The 19,811-nt window shown below is 41.1% G+C and overlaps 3 protein-coding genes across 3 annotated transcripts; 1 reads left to right on the forward strand and 2 right to left on the reverse strand.

The window, feature by feature from the left end:
* Window positions 1-89: 89 nt before the first annotated feature.
* On the forward strand, window positions 90-10,631 carry tat (tyrosine aminotransferase). Its single transcript, XM_031750778.2, has 12 exons — window positions 90-291; window positions 2,014-2,318; window positions 2,421-2,525; window positions 2,661-2,728; window positions 2,910-3,068; window positions 3,562-3,700; window positions 3,811-3,863; window positions 7,480-7,632; window positions 7,890-8,018; window positions 8,218-8,301; window positions 9,540-9,638; window positions 9,729-10,631. Exons 1-12 carry the CDS (start codon window positions 287-289, stop codon window positions 9,867-9,869), a joined length of 1,440 nt encoding a protein of 479 aa, XP_031606638.1. The 5' UTR covers window positions 90-286; the 3' UTR covers window positions 9,870-10,631.
* Window positions 10,632-13,982: 3,351 nt separating this feature from the next.
* On the reverse strand, window positions 13,983-14,534 carry LOC116328887 (phosphatidylinositol N-acetylglucosaminyltransferase subunit Y). Its single transcript, XM_031750781.2, has one exon. It carries the CDS (start codon window positions 14,496-14,498, stop codon window positions 14,286-14,288), a length of 213 nt encoding a protein of 70 aa, XP_031606641.1. The 5' UTR covers window positions 14,499-14,534; the 3' UTR covers window positions 13,983-14,285.
* Window positions 14,535-14,584: 50 nt separating this feature from the next.
* Window positions 14,585-16,248, reverse strand: LOC116328886 (protein preY, mitochondrial). The gene is made up of 2 exons (XM_031750780.2): window positions 15,955-16,248; window positions 14,585-14,816 (listed from the first exon to the last, which is right to left on the reverse strand). Exons 1-2 carry the CDS (start codon window positions 16,155-16,157, stop codon window positions 14,681-14,683), a joined length of 339 nt encoding a protein of 112 aa, XP_031606640.1. The 5' UTR covers window positions 16,158-16,248; the 3' UTR covers window positions 14,585-14,680.
* Window positions 16,249-19,811: the final 3,563 nt, after the last annotated feature.

Below are 19,811 nucleotides of genomic sequence, written 5' to 3' on the forward strand. Positions count from 1 at the left end.
TTGAGGCGGTCTCCCTGTGCGTGAGACCGACTCCTCTCTTTCACTGCTCCTCCACATGCTGATTGATGCTGTTAAGGTTTTGTGGTGGTATGGTTCTGGTTAGTGATGTAAGAGGGGTGTGATGGTACAACCCTCAGCCTCCACCAATGGAATTATGGGCAGGGTTCAACACCCATTTTCAGGGATCTTGCTATAAAGCCGGGTTCATACATCCTGGCTTCTGTTCTTTAATTTGACTGAGAGTGATTAAACTGCGCTGCTGCTTTTTGGAGACTTTGAATAACTCATGAGGTAAGTAAACAACCTCATTTTTCTTTTTTTGGGAATTATGTAATTTCATTAATTGGCAGATTTAAAATCATGTATGAATTGAGTGGCATCCTGATAAATTACAAGTTTTCAAAGGTTTTTATTACACGTTACAGCACTCTTATTACGATTGGATAACTTTATGCTTTAAACCACTTAATACAAAAACTCAGCTTCTTTGTAGACCGATGAATCTATGAATGAATTATCAATGAAATATTAACCTTTAAAGTGAATGCGGTCACTTTCATTTATTAAAATCTTGAATAGAAAAGCTTTGAAAGTTAAAATGTAATCCTACAGAAGAGATCAAAATCTGAGCAGATCAATAATTCACATTGATGAGGGAAATATATAAATGGTTTCATATTTTTTCTTTTTTTACGCACGAAACCTCAATTTTTCAAGTCTTTTTGTTTTTGTACCTCAGGAAAAAGATTTTTTTCACAATGTAGGCGAGACCATTAACAACTCTGCAAACTGTTGCAGTATATATAGTATACATATCTATCTATCTATCTATCTATCTATCTATCTATCTATCTATCTATCTATCTATCTATCTATATGTATATATGTATATATGTGTGTGCGTGTGTGTGTGTGTGTGTGTGTATTAGTTTTTTTAAAAACCCATAGATATCACTGATGTATGAAGGTTGTTGGTGGAAGATTTTTAGTATTTTTAGTATTTTCCAAACACAAAGTTCACACAGCTGGAAGTAAGCAGGAGTAATCAGGCCCAGTAAACACCAAGAAAAAAACCTTCTTTTTTGTCTGGAGCCCTTTGTTCATATACCGGAGATGACGGAGCCAAATTAAAGAAATAAATGAAAACAGAATTGAACAATTAAATAAACTAAATGTATTTAAATAGTTATAGAATGGAATTAAATGCATCAACATCAAAAGGAGAACCCAAAGGCCCAGATTAATTCATTTATTGTATTTCATTGCACTCAACTTATGCCATTGTTCACACTAAAAACACAAAAGTTAAATTAAGTAGAGCAATTAAATGCATAAAAAGTACAAATAAAGATTCTAATTAATCTTATTAATGCAAAATGTTCATATTCATTTTTATTAATTTTTGTGTTGATTTAATTGTTTTTAAAATAAATTTTTAATTTGACATACTTTATGTATCAATTGGTAAATGTATGCATGTATGTATTGTTGGTGATCTCACCATCACAAACACTGTGAGCTCTCTCCTTGGTAAATAACTAAACAAATAAATAAATAGAAATAAATGCATAAATAAACATTCTATAATGCATAGGAATCACTGATGATAAAATCAGTCATAATAAAATAAAGGAAGTAATGAATTTATATAATTAGAATTTTTCTACCTTGGTATTTGTATGCATTTGTATCAATTTACATATTAACTTGTTTTAGAAACTGGGAAAAATACATTAAATACAAAAAGAATACAAACATTTACATTAAATAAATATATTAATAAATACATCTGTAATACAGTTACAGATATATACAGAAAAATGAAATAGACATAAATATTATAAATGTCAATACATATTTTTATATATTTAATATATAAATATTGTATATGAAATTGACACCTCTGCAATCTAGGAGAGTATAGATACGAAGTATGGCACATTACAAGACTAAGACTGATTAAATGAACCATTTGTTATCCCTGTTGGACTCATGGTCCACCATCCTCTTTAGTTCCAGGATGGAGACCAAGTCTTACATGGTTCAGATGAACGGCAATGGAGTTTGTGGCAAAACTACGGTAAATGGAAAAACCCTAAATGAAAATGGAGTGAACAGAAATGGGGTGCACGGGAATGGCGTCCACCATGTCAACATCAAAGGTGCCTTATACCCGACCAAATCTAAGAGCCGGAGGCAGAGGTGGGAGGTGAAGCCTTCGGAGATGGCTAACAACACGCTCAACCCCATCAGGGCCATCGTGGATGGGATGAAGCTCACCCCGAACCCGGACAAACCCATGATCGCACTTTCTATTGGTGAGGAGATTCCTCATAAAAGTCACTTTAGATTTGGGGGTTTGCATCATGCTTATTCTTTGTTTTTTCTAACTGCTGATTACCTTCACCTTTGCTCCTCAGGGGATCCCACTGTGTTTGGAAACCTGCCCACAGATGGTGCAGTGCTTCAGGCCATGAAGGATGCCATAGACTCCCAAAAATACAACGGCTATGCTCCCTCTGTCGGTGAGCCATCCCTAAAGTGAAATGATGTGAAAAGATAGATGCGAAGATAAATATGTTTTTCTAAGAGCCAGCAAAGCGCAGAAGAAACTGTTGAACATATACAATCATGAATCCTTTCTCTGCGTCCACTGACAGGTTACCTGCAGAGTCGGCAGGCGGTGGCAAACTTCTACAGCTGCCCTGAGGCTCCACTAGAGGCAGAGGTGCTCACTCCTCACACACATTACCGTCTGCCCCTAAATCTGAAGTGTGAACTACACCTTTAGTAAAAACTCAGTACCAAATGGCTTTGGCGTCAATCTGCTTGTTACAGTGGATTGTTTTGAGTTCCTGTGTGAAAGTAACAGATTCTCCAAACTAAAGAAGACACTGTCTCTCTTCCAGGATGTGATTCTGACCAGCGGCTGCAGTCAGGCCATCGACCTGGCTATCAGTGTGTTGTGCAACCCAGGAGACAACATCCTGGTACCATGCCCAGGCTTCTCCTTATATAAAACTCTGGCTGTTTCCATGGGCATCGAGGTCAAACTCTACAACCTGCTTGTAAGTGTGGGGACAGTTTCTCTGTTTTTAATGCTGGCCTAAACGATAAACACTTTTTGGGCTGGAACAGTTATGATTATTACATTTTAGTGGCATCATCTTTTCAAGTACATCAGTCATGGGTAAACTAAGATGGATCTGCCACACACACCAAACTCGTTAAAATGAAGTCAGTCAGCTTATCTGTTAATTTCTCCCAGAAAGATTTCACATATTTTAATGACCACATCTGAAAGGAGCAACAGAGCAGGAAACATGTGAGTGAGGCTGGTGATGGTGAAGGCTGTGGAACTCTAACATCATGACTGTTATATGGCTGCACGGCATTTATGTTTTCTGTTAACTGGATTCATTTATATCAAAGAATCAAATTTTATGAGCATGTAATTTGTAAAGTTACTAAAGTAAAAGTGGCATGAAAATAATATACAAGTAAAGTAATGGTAATAAACACTCAGCAGTGCATAAATATGTATTATGATTATTTTCACAGCCAGAGAAGTCATGGGAGGTTGACCTGCAGCACATGGAGAGCCTGATTGATGAGAGGACTTCCTGTCTAATCGTCACCAACCCATCCAACCCGTGTGGCTCTGTTTTCAACAAGAAGCACCTGCAGGAGATCCTCAAAGGTTGGCTGCTCTCCTGTACTCCGAATGGGGAAGAATTCCAGTTTTGTAAACAAACAAACAAACAAACAAACACAACATCTCTCAAACAATTCCACTCTTCCTTTGTCCAGTGGCCTCCAGACACTGTGTCCCCATCCTGGCTGATGAGATCTACTGTAATATGGTGAGTGTAGCAGCTGTCGACACGAGCTGCATCTCAGCACAGGTGGGCTTGGCTCGTGCAACACCAGCGAGGCACTTTCTTTTTGTTTTAAACCACAGTGACAGTAGATGGCATTTGCCTGGCTCTGCATGTGCTGATGTGGGTGCACAACCTCACATCAGCACATGGGGGGGGGGGGGGGGATTAGTGCCTCTGTGCAGGCCAGTGCCACGGAGGTCAGCAAGGACAAGCAGTGGATAGATAGTGATTTAAAGTGAGACCGCATCCATGTTAAAAAATACAGCTTGGTACTAAATATAATCAGAATTGATTAAATGTTTTGGGATATTTAAAGCAACTTTTGTCAAAAAGGAGCAAAAACATATGATTTGAACATTTGAACAAGTATCGAGTGTACACTCACAAAATAGTACTAGCATTGGATAACCAGCACTGCTCCGAAAGGAGTTATGTTGACATTATTTAATAAGTGTATGATTTGTTCATCTGTATGGAATATGACATTTCATTCAGATTCATTTGGAGCAGTTTTCTCAGGGCACCCTAAATAGTGAGGTAAAGACCCGAGCAATCAGATGATCCTCTCTGAACATCTCTTGGTGATGGTGGGGAGAAAAACTTCCAATAGAACTACTGCAGCAAAACTGTGATCTGTTTTTCTAGGCCCAGTGAGTATGACTTACAAGACAAGGTTTTCTTTAAAGATTTCAGGTTGGATTAAATGGAATAAAGCTAGAACAGATTTTTGTCTAATAAACACATTTAAATCATCAGCATATAATGACAGCTAAGTCTATACCGAACCCGTCCCACTGTTTTTCTGTAAACGTGGGTGTAATCGTACAGCTCTTTCAAAAGTTTTATTGCTCATCAGCTTTGCTGTCCTCATCAGGACAAGCTTATTGTCATATTTGCTAAAATATTTTCTCGCACTTGGAAGTAATAAAATTAGATCCCCGCTCGTAAAATGTGAAAAGTTCTTATTGTGAAACTTCTTGAAACCGTCAGTGATGCAACACATTTTAACATGGATATCTTATAACATCAGCATATGTGGTACAAAGATTTGGCATCTATGTCAGTCTGGGAAAATCTGTGCTGGTCAAAGTTTAGTTGAAGGCCATGCAAATATGTTCACAGATAAGCAGACACACTCTCTGGCAGCCATCATATTGTTTGTCAGCTCGCAACAAATGGAGACGAGGCAACAGTGCAGTAATTTTCCACTGAGAATTCAAATGGATCAGTCAGAACAGCTTTATTTCCCTTTTATAGGCTATAAACGTGTCATATACATTTATAATAACTATATTTTAAAAATGATATGTACACGTAGAGTGTTCTACCTCTCGCTGTCATAAATGGTTCCTGAAATATTTGAACACTCATTTTTTTTCTTTCTTTGTTGCCTCACCTTTACTCTCCAGGCATGTTTCTGCTAAATGTCACCAAACAACTTCAAAAGAAGAGGGAGGAGCTTCTTTCTCTTAAAACTCACTTAACATTAGACAGTAACTATGATGCTTTAGCATCTTTTAGTTCTTGGGGGGTGTTTTGAGGAGTTTTCGACCATCTGAACTTTGTGTCAGCTGAAGTTGACAGTTTGGGTCTTATTCAGATTTATTCCCAAAGACTTCCCTCCAGTCCTTTGTTACATCTGAGCTGTTTGGACTTTTGCACTTTACAATGTGTTGGTCTGTCTAATGAGTGCAAACTAAAACAATCGATCGATCAGTCATTTAAGAAGCATTTAGTATATGTATGCTGCAAACTGCATCATCTGTGATATTTCCTTTGCCATCTTCACACGTTTTCATCTCAGCTCTGGAGTTGAGATGAAGATGTGTGCTTCGTGGAAAAACACTGGGAGGCTTGTGTCGCAGTGGACTTGCTGACTTGCTCGCTTGATGATATTAAAGCTGAACAAAAAACAACTTTTGAAAGCTTGTTTTTGTGTTTTTGTGGGAGCTGTTGTGAGTGTAATAGTTTAAAGTCGGGGTCACTGGGTGCATCCCCAAACCACCTCGCCACCATTGGACCGTTCCATAATGAGCATGTGCAGACCAGAATGACTTTGCACTTTTTTGGCTGCATGTGCTTGCAATTACTGCAGCTGTCTGGTTTTGTTACAGCAGAACCTGGGGAGGAATGGGGGGCGTGTGGTGGGTGGAGAGCTGGGCTCAGGGTGCATTGGTGAGGCCTGTTTTTTAGTGAGCGGGGGATAACGGCGACTGTGAGCTGCACCACCTAGGACGTTTCAGGCAGTGGGTCAGTGCCCCTGCTCCTCACCTCTGTAAGCCCTTCAGTGATAAATTGTGGTTTTATGGGGCACGTCTGCACAGTCAACATGCTCTCTGTGGAGATGTTTGACCTGTCTATGAGTCACAGTTATAAACCATGCACACAGTTGCCCATGCATTTACTCCATTATCTCCATCAAGCTTTTTATTGCATCCATGTTGATCAATGCTTTACATTCATCCTCCGCTTGATCTGAGAGGCATTTAAGACATTTGTGCCAGAAAACAAGTTATGCAAGCACGTTTGTGCTGCTGTTATGTCATTCATTCAGTCTGGCCAATAGGATGTGGGGTAGTGTCTTTTCTCCACGTCACGCAGCTTTAATAAGAACCAGCTTTCTGTGGGTGAAACATTTCTCTTGGTGGTTACCGCAGCATCGGCCTCCCTCTGTAACTCTCTTCCTTTTGCTTTTCTCTACTGTGGTATTTTTGTGAGACTTTCAGGAAGAATATTATGCAAGATCAAACTTAAAAGTTGATCTAATGGTTGTTTTCAGTTACATTTGTGTCTTTTAACACTTTCCTCGCCGCTGTGTTTTACTCAGGCACTCTGTAAACAGCTGCTGTCCTGCTGTTAGTGAACACGAGGTGGATGAAAGCAGTTCTGACGATACATTTCTGTGTAAATGACAGAAGTTTATTTGCCCATTCAGCCACTCTGGAGTTTAGGTTTTTTTGCAGTTTAAGTTACTTTTTCCATCTTAACTTTATCCTCTTAAACCTCAGAGAAATTCACATCTGTTTCCTCTTCTTTTTAAGGAGGGCGTCAGACACAAATAGGATTGAAATGAAGAAAGCATAACTATAGAAATGCTTGATTAATAAATAAGAAAAAAGAAAAAGACATCAGCTGATCTCAGTGCCCAACTGGCAAATATTATATGAAGTGCTCTCTTTGAGCTGCTTCAGTCAGCAGCAGTTGCTGTGCATCTGCAACCTGCTTTGCAACCCACCTCCAGCCCTGGGTCTTCCCGTCCTTCTGCTGATCTGCCTGAGAAAGTTTGGTCTCTCTTTAATCACCGAGCCTTCGTGTTAATAACATAATTTCAAAATTACCAAGAATTCCTATGATTTTGTTCGCTTATCTCCAAGCCCTCTCGTTTTTACTGTGGTGTCAGTCTGTGGGAAACCCAAACTGATCCAAACGACAACAGCATGATGATTTTCTCCTTTTAAGTCATATGAATTAAAACGGCTGTACTTCATGTCAGTTTGCCTCAATGAAACATCTGTAAACGTATAAAAGTCAAAGGAAGTCAAATATCTGCATATGTAGTATAAAATTCTAAAGTTTTTATTCTTGTTTTTGCCCTCAGGTTTTCCCAGGATGCAGTTCTCCTTCAATGGCATCCCTCAGCAGTGATGTACCCATCCTTTCCTGTGGCGGTTTGGCTAAACGCTGGCTGGTGCCTGGCTGGAGGATGGGATGGATCCTCATCCATGACAGGAATGATATATTTGGAACTGAGGTACTTTTTATTTTTATTTTTTTACAGTTCCTCTGTAAGTCTCAAACCTCTGGTGTCATTTTTTAAAAAACAACAAAAGCACTGTGTTCTCATTTCTCGGGACATGAGAGCTGGTAAATGTTAACAGTGTTGTAACTCACGATTTGACCTGATGAGGGAAGCGTTGACTGATTGTTTCAATACTCAAACGCAGACACACAATGACATACAATAATTTGCACATTACATTTACCCAACTGACACGTTTTTTCGTTCAGATTCGACAGGGTCTGGTAAAACTCAGCCAGCGTATTCTGGGAGCCTGCAGCATCGTTCAGGGGGCGCTGGAGCGAATCCTCAACAACACTCCTCAAAGCTTCTACAACAACACCATCGGCTTCCTCAAGGTAATGGAGAGAAGTTGTTTTAATATATTCCACCTTTATAATTTACTGGAATTTGAGCTGATCCTGGTTGCTTTTCTGTTCCTTCAGTGCAGATTCTTGTTGTTATGTCTTAATTCTGTCTCAAAAATCACATAGTAGTGCACATTAATATGCATCACATGACACTGTGTGAATGGTTTATCTTTTTTTGCTTCCTCAGTCAAACTCAGAGATTTGCTTCAGCGAGCTGTCCTCTGTCCCCGGCCTGAACCCTGTCATGCCTTCAGGAGCCATGTACATCATGGTGAGTGTTGAACGTGTGGTTTGCATTCAAATTTTTGTGCCATGATAATTTTCTCAATCATATTTAGTTTACTTATCATCATCATTTTTGCTGTGAACTGTGCTCTGTGCCCAGGTTATCACATTTTATGGGAAATGTCTGTGTCTGGATTTTGCAAATGACTCACACTTTAACCATTTAAATGACTTTTAAAATCAGATTTGTGAGTTTCTAAAGTGATGCCACACAGTGTCCTGAAAGAACACAGAAAGGCTACATGATTAATAGTCCCCCCCCTCCATCAGTCTGATTTCTGTTACATAATGTAAGCACACTTTTCAAATTTTTTAGTTGGCATATTAAAATAGAAACTTTACAGAAGCTTTTAGACCTTTAATTCATACTTTGAATGAGGTCTTTGAGCAGCAGTTACAGCTTTGGTAATCCCTACAATATTTATATTTATTTGCATTCATCATTCATCTCGCTGTACCTGCTGCACCCCACAGCACGATGATACCGCCGCCGTGCTTCTCTGTGGGGCTAGAGTCAGCAGGTAATGAGTTTATAATGAGTTTAGGCTTGTCCATGTGCAGATATGAGATGTAGACACATGGACAAAGTGCTTCTACTATGGCAGCAAATAGTTACATTTTGGACTTTTGGACAGGTTGTCATAGTTTATATTTCTCTTCTATAGAAAGACTTATATAAGTCTGATTGATGGGGTGCTGGTGAGATGGTGGTGCTACCAGCAGGCTCTCCAGGACTTCTGAAGCTCTATCAGAGGGACTGTTTGGGCTCCTGGTCACCTCTGTGACCAAGGACCTACTTGCCTGGATACTCTTGTTTGGCCAGACTGACGAATGTAGGAAGAATCCTCATGGTTTTAAACTTCTCCCAAAGTTGAGGTCGCTAAGCACCTGGGGACACTGTTGGCAGATTTCTGCTTTGCCATAGTTTTATTAAAGATATCTACTGAGAGTTTTGGTGACATGAAATAAAAGTTATGGGATTTGATTGCGCATGTGAGAAATTCTCAAGTCTCTCCAGTCAGATGATTAAGGATAATTCAGGCAAATGGAATACAGCTGAGAACACTTCTGAGCTACAAAAAGGGTCTGAATACTTTTGAAAATGAAAGATTTCATTGATTGGTGGGAAACTACTAATGCAGTGTGCACACAGTAAAGGAGTCTGAATGACGTCGGCATTCAGAGTTTAGAGGTCAGACCAACCGTGGTTTTTACATTTTCCAGGTTGGGATCGACATGGATCACTTCCCAGATTTTAAGAACGATGTGGACTTCACCGAACAGCTGGTGACCGAGCAGTCTGTCTTCTGTCTGCCTGCTTCGGTAAGACGCCATCACCTTTCCTCTCACTGCTGATTTGTCAGTCCTCACACCGACATATTACTAAACTCCATCCTTCCTGACGTTTCACAGGCGTTTGAGTATCCCAACTTCTTCCGCATTGTGGTGACAGTCCCGGAGGAGATGATGCTGGAGGCTTGTGCTCGGATCAGGGAGTTTTGCCAGAGCCACTATCGCCCCCCCAGCCGTGACAGCAATGACCTGGACCAGTAATGCAGGGGCGCTGTGGCAGTCTCACGGCTATGAGCTTTGAAATCCACCACAACATTACCCTGAAATTTTTTTTAAACCCTGCCATGGCAACAAAAATCATGCAACAGAATATCTAATGGTGTAATTTTTTATGTAAACTCTTAAGAAATGAACAAATGTGATATTTATATTTTATACTGACAGCTTGTATTAACCTGTACTTGTATATTTATATAAGTCGTATTACACTTACACACCTCTTCGATATAATCTGCAGCTAGCTTCTTTGTTAGTTTATGCTTGCGTTTTTTCCTGAGCTACAAGTAGAGGAAGTGAATGTGTTTGTTCGTTTTTATAAGCTTTGTATACTGATAATCACCTCCATACATGAGATCTATCTATCTATCTATCTATCTATCTATCTATCTATCTATCTATCTATCTATCTATCTATCTATCTATCTATCTATCTATCTATCTATCTATCTATCTATCTATCTATCTATCTATCTATCTATCTATCTATCTATCTATCTATCTATCTATCTACCTATCTATCTATCTATCTATCTATCTATCTATCTATCTATCTATCTATCTATCTATCTATGTAGATAGACGAAGTATAAATGTTGTGCATTATTTTCAGACACAGCATTTTGTTTTGTGCCATTGTTAACAGTTAATATAATAAACTGTACTGACATAACAGGTATTGGCTGATATAATGGAATCAGCTTCATATTAAAGTTTATTTCAGACAATAAAGAGATAAATATTCAATGTTAAAGAAAAAATGCAGAATAAAAAATAATGGAAACAAAATAATAGCAGATCCAGCAAATAATGGGAACAAGTGGTCTTCAGGAATAATTCTCCAGACTTCTTGAAGGACATTCAAAGCTCTTCTTTGGATGTTGGCTGCCTTTCGATGATCCCACACTGCTTCAGTCATGTCGAAGTCCGGGCTCTGGGGAGGCCAACCCATGACTGATGGTGTTCCACCATGTATTTTACTGCACTGGCAAATTTGACTGTACCTTTCGCCATTCATAATTTCATTATTTTTTGACAAGACTTCAAACATCACCAGCCGAAATGCAGCCCAAACCAGGACAGAGCCTCAGCGTGCTTTACAGATGACTGCAGACACTCACTGTTGGACCTCTCTCCTGACCTCCTCTGATGATGATTTGAATCAAAAATTTCAAATTTGGATTCATTGCTCTATCAGACCTGTTTCCATGATTTTCAGTCTAGTTCCAGCATAACTTTCACAGCCTTTTCTTCCCATTTCCCTTCTTTAAGCTTCTTGACAGCCACGTTTCTGATGAGGCTTCAGTGAACAGTAGATGGTAAGTTGTATTTACACAACCCTGTTTCATCCCTTGGGTTAGGAGTATTTTATATGGAAAATTGATTCATAGATCAGTGTTAAATGATTTAACAAAGGAAACTTTAAAAGAGATTCAGAAAGAGAACTACTGCTCAACAAGAAAGTCTGTCTGATTCCAAGGAAGCAAAATATAAAGAAACGAGGGGTGACTCAAGACTTGCACTACTGCAAAGCCAAATACAGTTGATCAGCATCAGTCACTATATGACAGCAACACAAGGGTCATGTTGTTTACCCATAACTTATGAGGCTTATTGAACAAAATCATGTTAAAATGAGGTTTTAATAGTTTTAGTGATCTTCCTATTCTTATCAATTCTTATAAATAGTTTAGAGAACTTGTGTTTACAACACAAATATTAGGACTCATGAAGTGATCATTTTTTCTTTTCCAGAAGCTGAGTTTTGTCTCTGGATTAAAACATTTTTAAAAATGTTTGATGCAAAACAAATTATTACAACAAACAAAACATTTCTATATTTAGGGAATTAAAAAAAAAAGGAAAGGATTGACTAGCACTGCTCCAGTAAAATATAAAACTTACATTCATGCAGTTATGAAGCTTAACTTTAGTCCTGGCTTAACTGATTTGCTCAGAAACAAAACAAATGAGTTTACCTGTGCAGCGTATTATATCCTCTTAAGCCCCAAGGGGGTTTCTGAGCTTCCTGCTCGAAAATGTAATGCCCAAATTTAATTAATTATTTCTCTGCAATTACAAACTCTGTCCTTACAAGCTTGGTATCAAAATAAAGCTAACACTTGGGAAATTTCATCAGAGGTGTAAATATTGAAGCAGATATTACTGTGTCAAAGGTACTGAGACTGGAACACAGAAAAAGTAAGTAGATTTTATCCTCACCTATTTTTTTTTTTTTTTTTAAATTTTTTAGCATATAACCCTTTTAAAAATATGCCTCAGATCACATTTGGTTCCAGAAATTCAGTAACCAACATATAAATTCGGTGTGTTTGGTGGTTGTAGAAATGGTTTATATGACATTTTAGCTGAGATTCTGAGGTTTCTGTGGATACCACACATGTCTGGACTTATATTTATCAACCCGTGTTATAACCGATTAAACGTGATCTCCTCCTTTTTGCCCCCGGTACCGGGGGCTTGGGGCTTAAGTGGATATCTCATGTTTGAGCTAGTTGGGGGTCTTAAAGACTGCTTTTAAATCTCCTTATGCACACCGAATGTCCTCCTTCATCACTGAAGCTGATCTCAAACCAGCATTCAGACTATCAACAACACTTACATGCTGCTCCATCTGCCTGCCCACAGTGATGGAGCCGTGACGGGGCTGGTAATAACTTTTGGCTGGTCTGTGGAGCCTCCTGCTGGACGATGGCAAGGTTCGTTTTCTTGCCACACTGTGCAGGATGACCAAAAGCACTGTGGAGGAAATGATGACCATCCTCCACAGATTCATTAATGAATGAGGTCAGGGCAGGTGTTGCATGCATTGCTGGCCACTGTGCAACTGGTGCAACTGTAGGATGCCATATCCATATTTCACCTGGGAAACTAATAAGTCATATATAAAAGCAATATCTATCCTCAAGGGTAACTTTAAAGGCACCAAACGTAACATTAACAGCACCTCATACAGCCACCTGGATCTCACATTCGTGCACTTTGCATGATTAATCCAGTTTATGGATAGATGTGCACATACGTGCTCAGTAAAACTACACAGAACCTGGCCACATAAAGCCAGAGAAAGACTCCTGAATGTCACAGGCATCAAATTTATTTGTTTTGATATATGTATATTGTGTAAAGTAGAGCCAGTGGAAGTTTGCTCATGACTGGTGATACAAGTGCTCTGTGTGCTGTTGTCTGCAAAACTGTCAAATCAAACAAGCAGTGACTCTTTTCAACTTTCTCCAACTTAAAATGACCGTCAGCAGCTCAATGCTGGCCGTCTCTGCTCATTCCAAAGAGCACTAAGACATGCTAATTCAATAAAATAACCAGCCTGTCTCTTTCTGTTTCAGAGAAGGATGAGCGGCTGTGAGGAAAGAAAAAAGGAGAAGAAACACAGCACGACTGTGAGAACACAGAAGAAAAAAGTTTAACATCAAAGGAAAAATGAAGGCAAGCAAAGTTTGAAACTCAAAAGCAGGAAGGACCACTGAGATCTTCAGGTTTCTACACTCTGACCTGATTCACATAAAAGCCTCAGAATGTCACAGTTTGTGTATTCCCAAAACTTTTCCAGCAGACACCGCATCATTTCTGCAACACGGGTTCAGTTTTCGTGGCTTCAGTTGAAGAGTAGCGTGTGTCAAATTTGCATTGCTCCTGAAAATCGAGCTCAACCCAAGTCTTTGAGCAGAAAGTCAGCAGCTCTAATGCTGTCAGATCGCTTTTCCCTCTAAGATGCACACTGAAGGCTCCTGCTGAACGTTCCCAACGTTCATCAGAAGAAGAAACATGCTTTCATGAGTTCAACATGAACTGTGGTAGAAGAACACGTCTGAGGACGGTGTTGTGCAGCGCGACTTGAAAGTTTTGGGTGTTCTGTCATGTTCAAGCTGTCAGGCAGGTTTGCCTGAGTTCCACTTTTAAATATCAGCTTGTGAATTTTCTGAATGCAACAAAACAGACACTGCAGATCACAGCACAGTCGATTCTGCACAAATGTAGTCTGTTATCAATTCAAATGCATTTATTTAAAACGAGTAGATGTTCCCGTTTTGTGAAGTCAGGACTCGAGTATGGAAACAGTGGATTTGCATAAAGAATTTTATTATTTGCTCAGAAAATATACAGCCTTCTACTTCATGTGCAAATGATATCCAGGGGTTTGTTTAACAGCTGTAATGACTAACATACTCTGTCTCATACTCTATATGTCGGGAGGCCAGACCCTATGGAAAAATATTTTCAGCTTTAAAAAGCATCCATGCGCCATCTGTCTTTACCTTCCTCCAACCAAAGGGCTTAAAAAATGAAAGCCACTTCAGCCACACAGATGTGTTACAACTGTGTGAGGCTGGCAACTCAACACATCTGTGTTGAGAAACCAGCCTAGTTGTGCCTGAAAAGCTTGATCCCCATCCAGCTCCAGAGGTGGAAGAAGACGTAGACGGGGATGGTGACGGGCAGCAGCAGGCTGTAGAAGCACAGACTGCTGCTGCTGGTGCAGCCCTGAGGGAAGTTCTCATCCACCGCCGCAGAGTAGAACAAACCAAAGAGCGACACTATGGGGACCAGTCCCACCATCACAGACAGGGACAACATGTTTGCAGATGGGCTCGGCGGTAACGCGCAGCCGGATGATGATGCGTTACGTGCGCTTTGGCTAGAATGCCAAAATACAACTGAAATAATCCAACACCTCAATTTTATTTAGTCAAACAGTTTTTTAAAGCCAGCGTCCAGTTTGTTTTTGCTCAGGTCAACTCAAAGTGAAGGCGTTTCTGTTATTGTGCAGGTGTGTCTGAAGCATCTTTTCGAATGAGTCTGGCCTCCTGAGGGATCATGTTGGGAATGCCGTCAATGATGGGATAGGCAATGCCGAGCTCCTCGTTGATCAGCTCGTTGGTCTTAGGCTCGTATCTGTGGAGGAATAACGTAGTAGAATAAGTCTTTCATAGCACTGAAGTGCTCATATTTCCTACAAACCATGAATGCAGCAGCAGTAGCAACTGTAGTTCATGTGAAATTAACAAAACCATGACACACACATGCAATGCTTGTTTTATGTTATCATATTTATGTAAGCATTTGCCCACAATGGGTGTGGGTAAATAACACCAGCACAGATGTGCTTGTGTGCAGTCCTCCAGGAACTCAACAACAGGAAGCTCGATGATCATTAAGATAAAAGTTTTAGGAGACAAACCTAAATATCTAAACCTGATCTCAGAGAATTTTTCTGAAAAACCCCCACAATTTCAGCATAAGGATAGTACTTAAATAATACAATTTACTGACATGTATCACTAAGTATAAAGTTTGAGAAGTATATACACATATGGTCCTGAAGTCTATAATGGTCTTTGTGGTGTTTAAGAGCAGGTTATCATCACAGTCTATGGGGTCCAGTTGTGAAGCTCCTTCCTGCTGTATGTATCATCACTGTTGCCACTTATGATTCCAATTGCATCATATCATCTGCAAACTTAACAACAACCAAAATTCATGGTTAACAGCAATCTGAGGGCGATTAGTGAGACAATGTAATATCCAGGTTCATCTGGGGGGGGTCGGTCTGAGTGTGAGAAGAGTCTGAACTCCAGTCTGTTTGATGGTGGTGTTAAATGTTGAGCTGTAGTCCACAAAGAGCTTCCTGGCGTAGGTGTTGTGTTTGTCTATGTGAGTGAGGGGTTATGTTGAGAGCTACACAGATGTTCAGCTAATCCAGATGTGTTTATTGAAAAAATCAGATTAAGGCATAATTTGCATTTGCTTTCATAGATGTAAAGTATCTGCGAAGGCAAATGACAGACCCTATTAAGCCAGCCAATCAGCAATTACATCGCAGTGTTGCGTCTTTAAACTGGATAAGAACTGAACAATTTAAAAGGCTCAAACTGTTTTAGACATTTGAAAGTGCGTTTGAGGCGGTCCTGTCTATCCTGTTAGAGAGCAACACGGCTGAACAACAGGAAGAGAAAAAAGCAGAATACAGTGAGAGTAAATCGGAGCGTGTAAATATTAACGAGTAACCTGAGCACAGATCTGTGTGTGTTACCTGAGCGGTTTCTTGGACAGCGGACATACGAGGACCTCCAGCAGGGCGGCGTCGAAAGGCGGCTGCGCTTCGTCCTTCACGTCCGTAAAGCTCCTCACCGGCGCGCAGACGGCAGCTACCCCCCGTAATAACGGCGTATGTCTCACATTACGCTCAACAAAGAAGGTTTCAGTCAACAATCTGCTCAAAACATTCTTAAACATGACCACAAAGTGCCTAACCACCGCGTCCAAGCCTCCTACAGGAAGCACAGGTACGCGTGTAACCGTGAAATCAGTCCGTTTCCTGTGACTCCCTGCCCCTTTCGGGTTTAAGATGTTCCGCTTTTTCACTTATTTAATTAAAAATATCTACCATGGGCTTGCTCACACATATGCAATCTAACATATTATATTTAACACGGTAGATACCACTGCTAGTCGTACATGTCATTTGGTGAACGTTTGTTCGCGCAGTTTCCATATTTGCCCGCATGGTGGCAGTGTTACACTGTTAGTGTCCCAGTGTTAATTTCAGTCAAACTTATTCTGTGTGTGGGTTTGACCAGATGTGGAAATAAAATAATGACAAAACAAACAAAGAAACAATAAACTTTAAATTAATATGAATAGCACTGATTTGGTCAGCTAGACTACACTCTGCATCACCACAAGGAGAGATCTCTATGCTGCCCACCATACTGTGGTAAATATCCTTACAATGATAAAACTCACAGCCACCCTAGCAGTGGCTTTATGTGAAGGAAACTAATGTAGATACACATTTTGTGAATTTTGCAACAGTTGCTGTTTGGAGTCTGATTTCTTTTAAGCCCCGTAGATGTCCCAGGAATGATTTCCCAGCAGGTTAGAGCTATACAATATTAAACATCGTGGTAGAGCTCAGTGCCAGCCAGAGCAGAATGCATTCCCTCCCATCCATATGGCTGAAGATATTGCTCTGAGACTTTGTTGGCAGGGCCCCAACCAACTTGTTTTAAAACTGCTTCTAGCTGTAATATATCCCACTACCTGCTAATATATATATGTACATATATATATATGTATTTTTTTATGCACCTTCTTTGTCGCACCTTTCTGCAAGTCAGGGAGGAGGTTGTCAACCACCTCCTGTACATGGATGACATCAAGCTGTATGCCAAGAGTGAACGAGACATCGATTCACTGATCCACACTACCAGGATATACAGCAATGACATCAGGATGTCATTCGGGCTGGAGAAATGTAGTCAGATGGTAACAAAGAGAGGGAAGGTAGTCAGAACTGAGGGGATCGAGCTACCAGTAGGCAACATTGCAGACATAGAGGACAGTTACAGGTACCTGGGGATCCCGCAGGTGAATGGGAACCATGAAGAGGCCGCTAGGAAAGCTGCAACCACCAAGTACCTGCAGAGGGTCAGGCAAGTCCTGAGGAGTCAGCTGAACGGTAAGAACAAGATCCGGGCCATCAACACCTACGCCCTGCCCGTGATCAGGTACCCTGCTGGGGTAATAGGCTGGCCAAAGGAGGAGCTAGAAGCCACTGACATAAAGACAAGAAAGCTCCTTACCATGCATGGAGGGTTTCACCCCAAGTCCAGCACCCTGAGGCTGTACGCTAAGCGGAAGGAAGGGGGCCGGGGACTGGTGAGTGTCAGCACCACAGTCCAGGATGAGACAAGAAACATCCACGAATACATCACGAAGATGGCCCCAACTGACAGCATGCTCAGTGAATACCTCAGGCAGCAGAAACCCAAGAAAGAGGAGGAAGGCGAGGAACCATCATGGAAGGACAGGCCCCTGCACGGTATGTACCACCGGCAGATAGAGGAGGTGGCTGATATCCAGAAATCCTACCAGTGGCTGGACAAAGCTGGACTGAAAGACAGCACAGAGGCACTAATCATGGCAGCACAAGAACAAGCTCTGAGTACAAGATCCATAGAGGCTGGGGTCTATCACACGAGGCAAGACCCCAGGTGCAGGCTGTGTAAAGATGCCCCAGAGACAATCCAGCACATAACAGCAGGATGTAAGATGCTAGCAGGCAGGGCATACATGGAACGCCATAACCAAGTGGCCGGCGTAGTGTACAGGAACATCTGTGCCGAATATGGCCTGGAAGTTCTGAGGTCAAAATGGGAGACGCCCCCAAGGGTGATGGCGAATGACCGAGCTAAGATCCTGTGGGACTTCCAGATACAGACGGACAAAATGGTGGTGGCTAACCAACCGGACATAGTGGTGGTAGATAAACAGGAGAAGACGGCTGTAGTGATCGATGTAGCGGTTCGAATGACAGCAATATCAGGAAGAAGGAACACGAAGCTGGAGAAATACCAAGGGCTCAGAGAAGAGCTCGAGAGGATGTGGAGGGTGAAGGTAACGGTGGTCCCCGTGGTAATCGGAGCACTCGGTGCGGTGACTCCCAAGCTAGGCGAGTGGCTCCAGCAGATCCCGGGAACAACATCGGAGATCTCTGTCCAGAAGAGCGCAGTCCTGGGAACAGCTAAGATACTGCGCAGGGTAAACCGCTCGCAGGGGCGTGCTGGGTGTCTGTGTATATGTGCATACATATATATTAGATGGGCCAGCTTAGTTGTGAGAGGCATCCATCATCTCTAACACAGGCTGAGCAATGAGGCTGAAATGATACTGAAAAAGGTCGACACATGTTCAAGCCAAAATGCAGCACATGACTGAGTGACTGGCTGATTGTTGTTAACGACCAATAATGACAAAGTAAAGCAGTCATGTTGAAAATAATACAGAGGAAAATATCCTCTGATGGTCAAAATGTCCCATTTATCAAAGAGATCATATAAAGATACCTGCTGACAGCAGAAAAATCATTGCCTGATGAATTCTGGGGAACATCTGGACATGACCGGCATGCCACCAAACATCCTGCTCTAAATGAACATTTCTCTTGAAGTGCCGATGTGGATTCGCAGAGCTGTTTGGGAGGAGCATAAGGTTATTTATACCATGAATGTGTCACAGTCTGACACACAGTCACAGTCCTTGCAGACTGTATGAATTTGCAAAAAGGACCCAAAATGCAGACTCCAAGGAACAGGGAGCGAAACGTGAACGTTAACAAAAAGCGAGCCGTTTAATGAGGCTGGTAAAAGGTACAAACAAAAAGGCAAGGCAAACTGAAGCAAAAATAACACAAACCTAAACTGGGAAATCTAACAAACAATAAAAAAAAAAAAAACCTAGGTAAGAAACTTGGAGGCATGGCATGGCATGGCATGGCATGGCATGGCATGGCATGGCATGGCATGGCATGGCATGGCATGGCATGGCATGGCATGGCATGGCATGGCATGGCATGGCATGGCATGGCATGGCATGGCATGGCATGGCATGGCATGGACAACAGACGACCTGACAATGACACACTGAAAACAGAGGACTTAAATACACAGGAGGTGATTAGGGGAAGTGGAAACACATGTAGGAACAGCTGACTGACATGAGCCTAATGACACGACAAGGGAAGTGAAACTAAATACAATGAACAAAGAACACACGACTCCTTCAAAATAAAACAGGAAACATGAAGCAGACATGACAATACAAACTTGATAACAAAAGACACGCAGCATGAAACACAAAGGTCGAGGGAAACTTAAATACAGGGGAAGAAAACACAAGGGGAATCTAAATAAACAAATGAGCTTAGATAACCTAATGAAGTAGAAATAAACCATAAACATCAAAATAAACTAAAACTCAAAACGCTGGGTCAACAGACCCAGGAACGTGACAGAGCCCCCCCTTCAAGGGCAGATTCCAGACGCCCTAAACCACGAAAAAAAAAAGGAACAAGAAAATAAACATGAAACAAAAGCAAAACAACCCACC

This window comes from Oreochromis aureus, linkage group 7 (assembly GCF_013358895.1).
Source record: "Oreochromis aureus strain Israel breed Guangdong linkage group 7, ZZ_aureus, whole genome shotgun sequence".
Taxonomy (NCBI): Eukaryota; Metazoa; Chordata; class Actinopteri; order Cichliformes; family Cichlidae; genus Oreochromis; species Oreochromis aureus.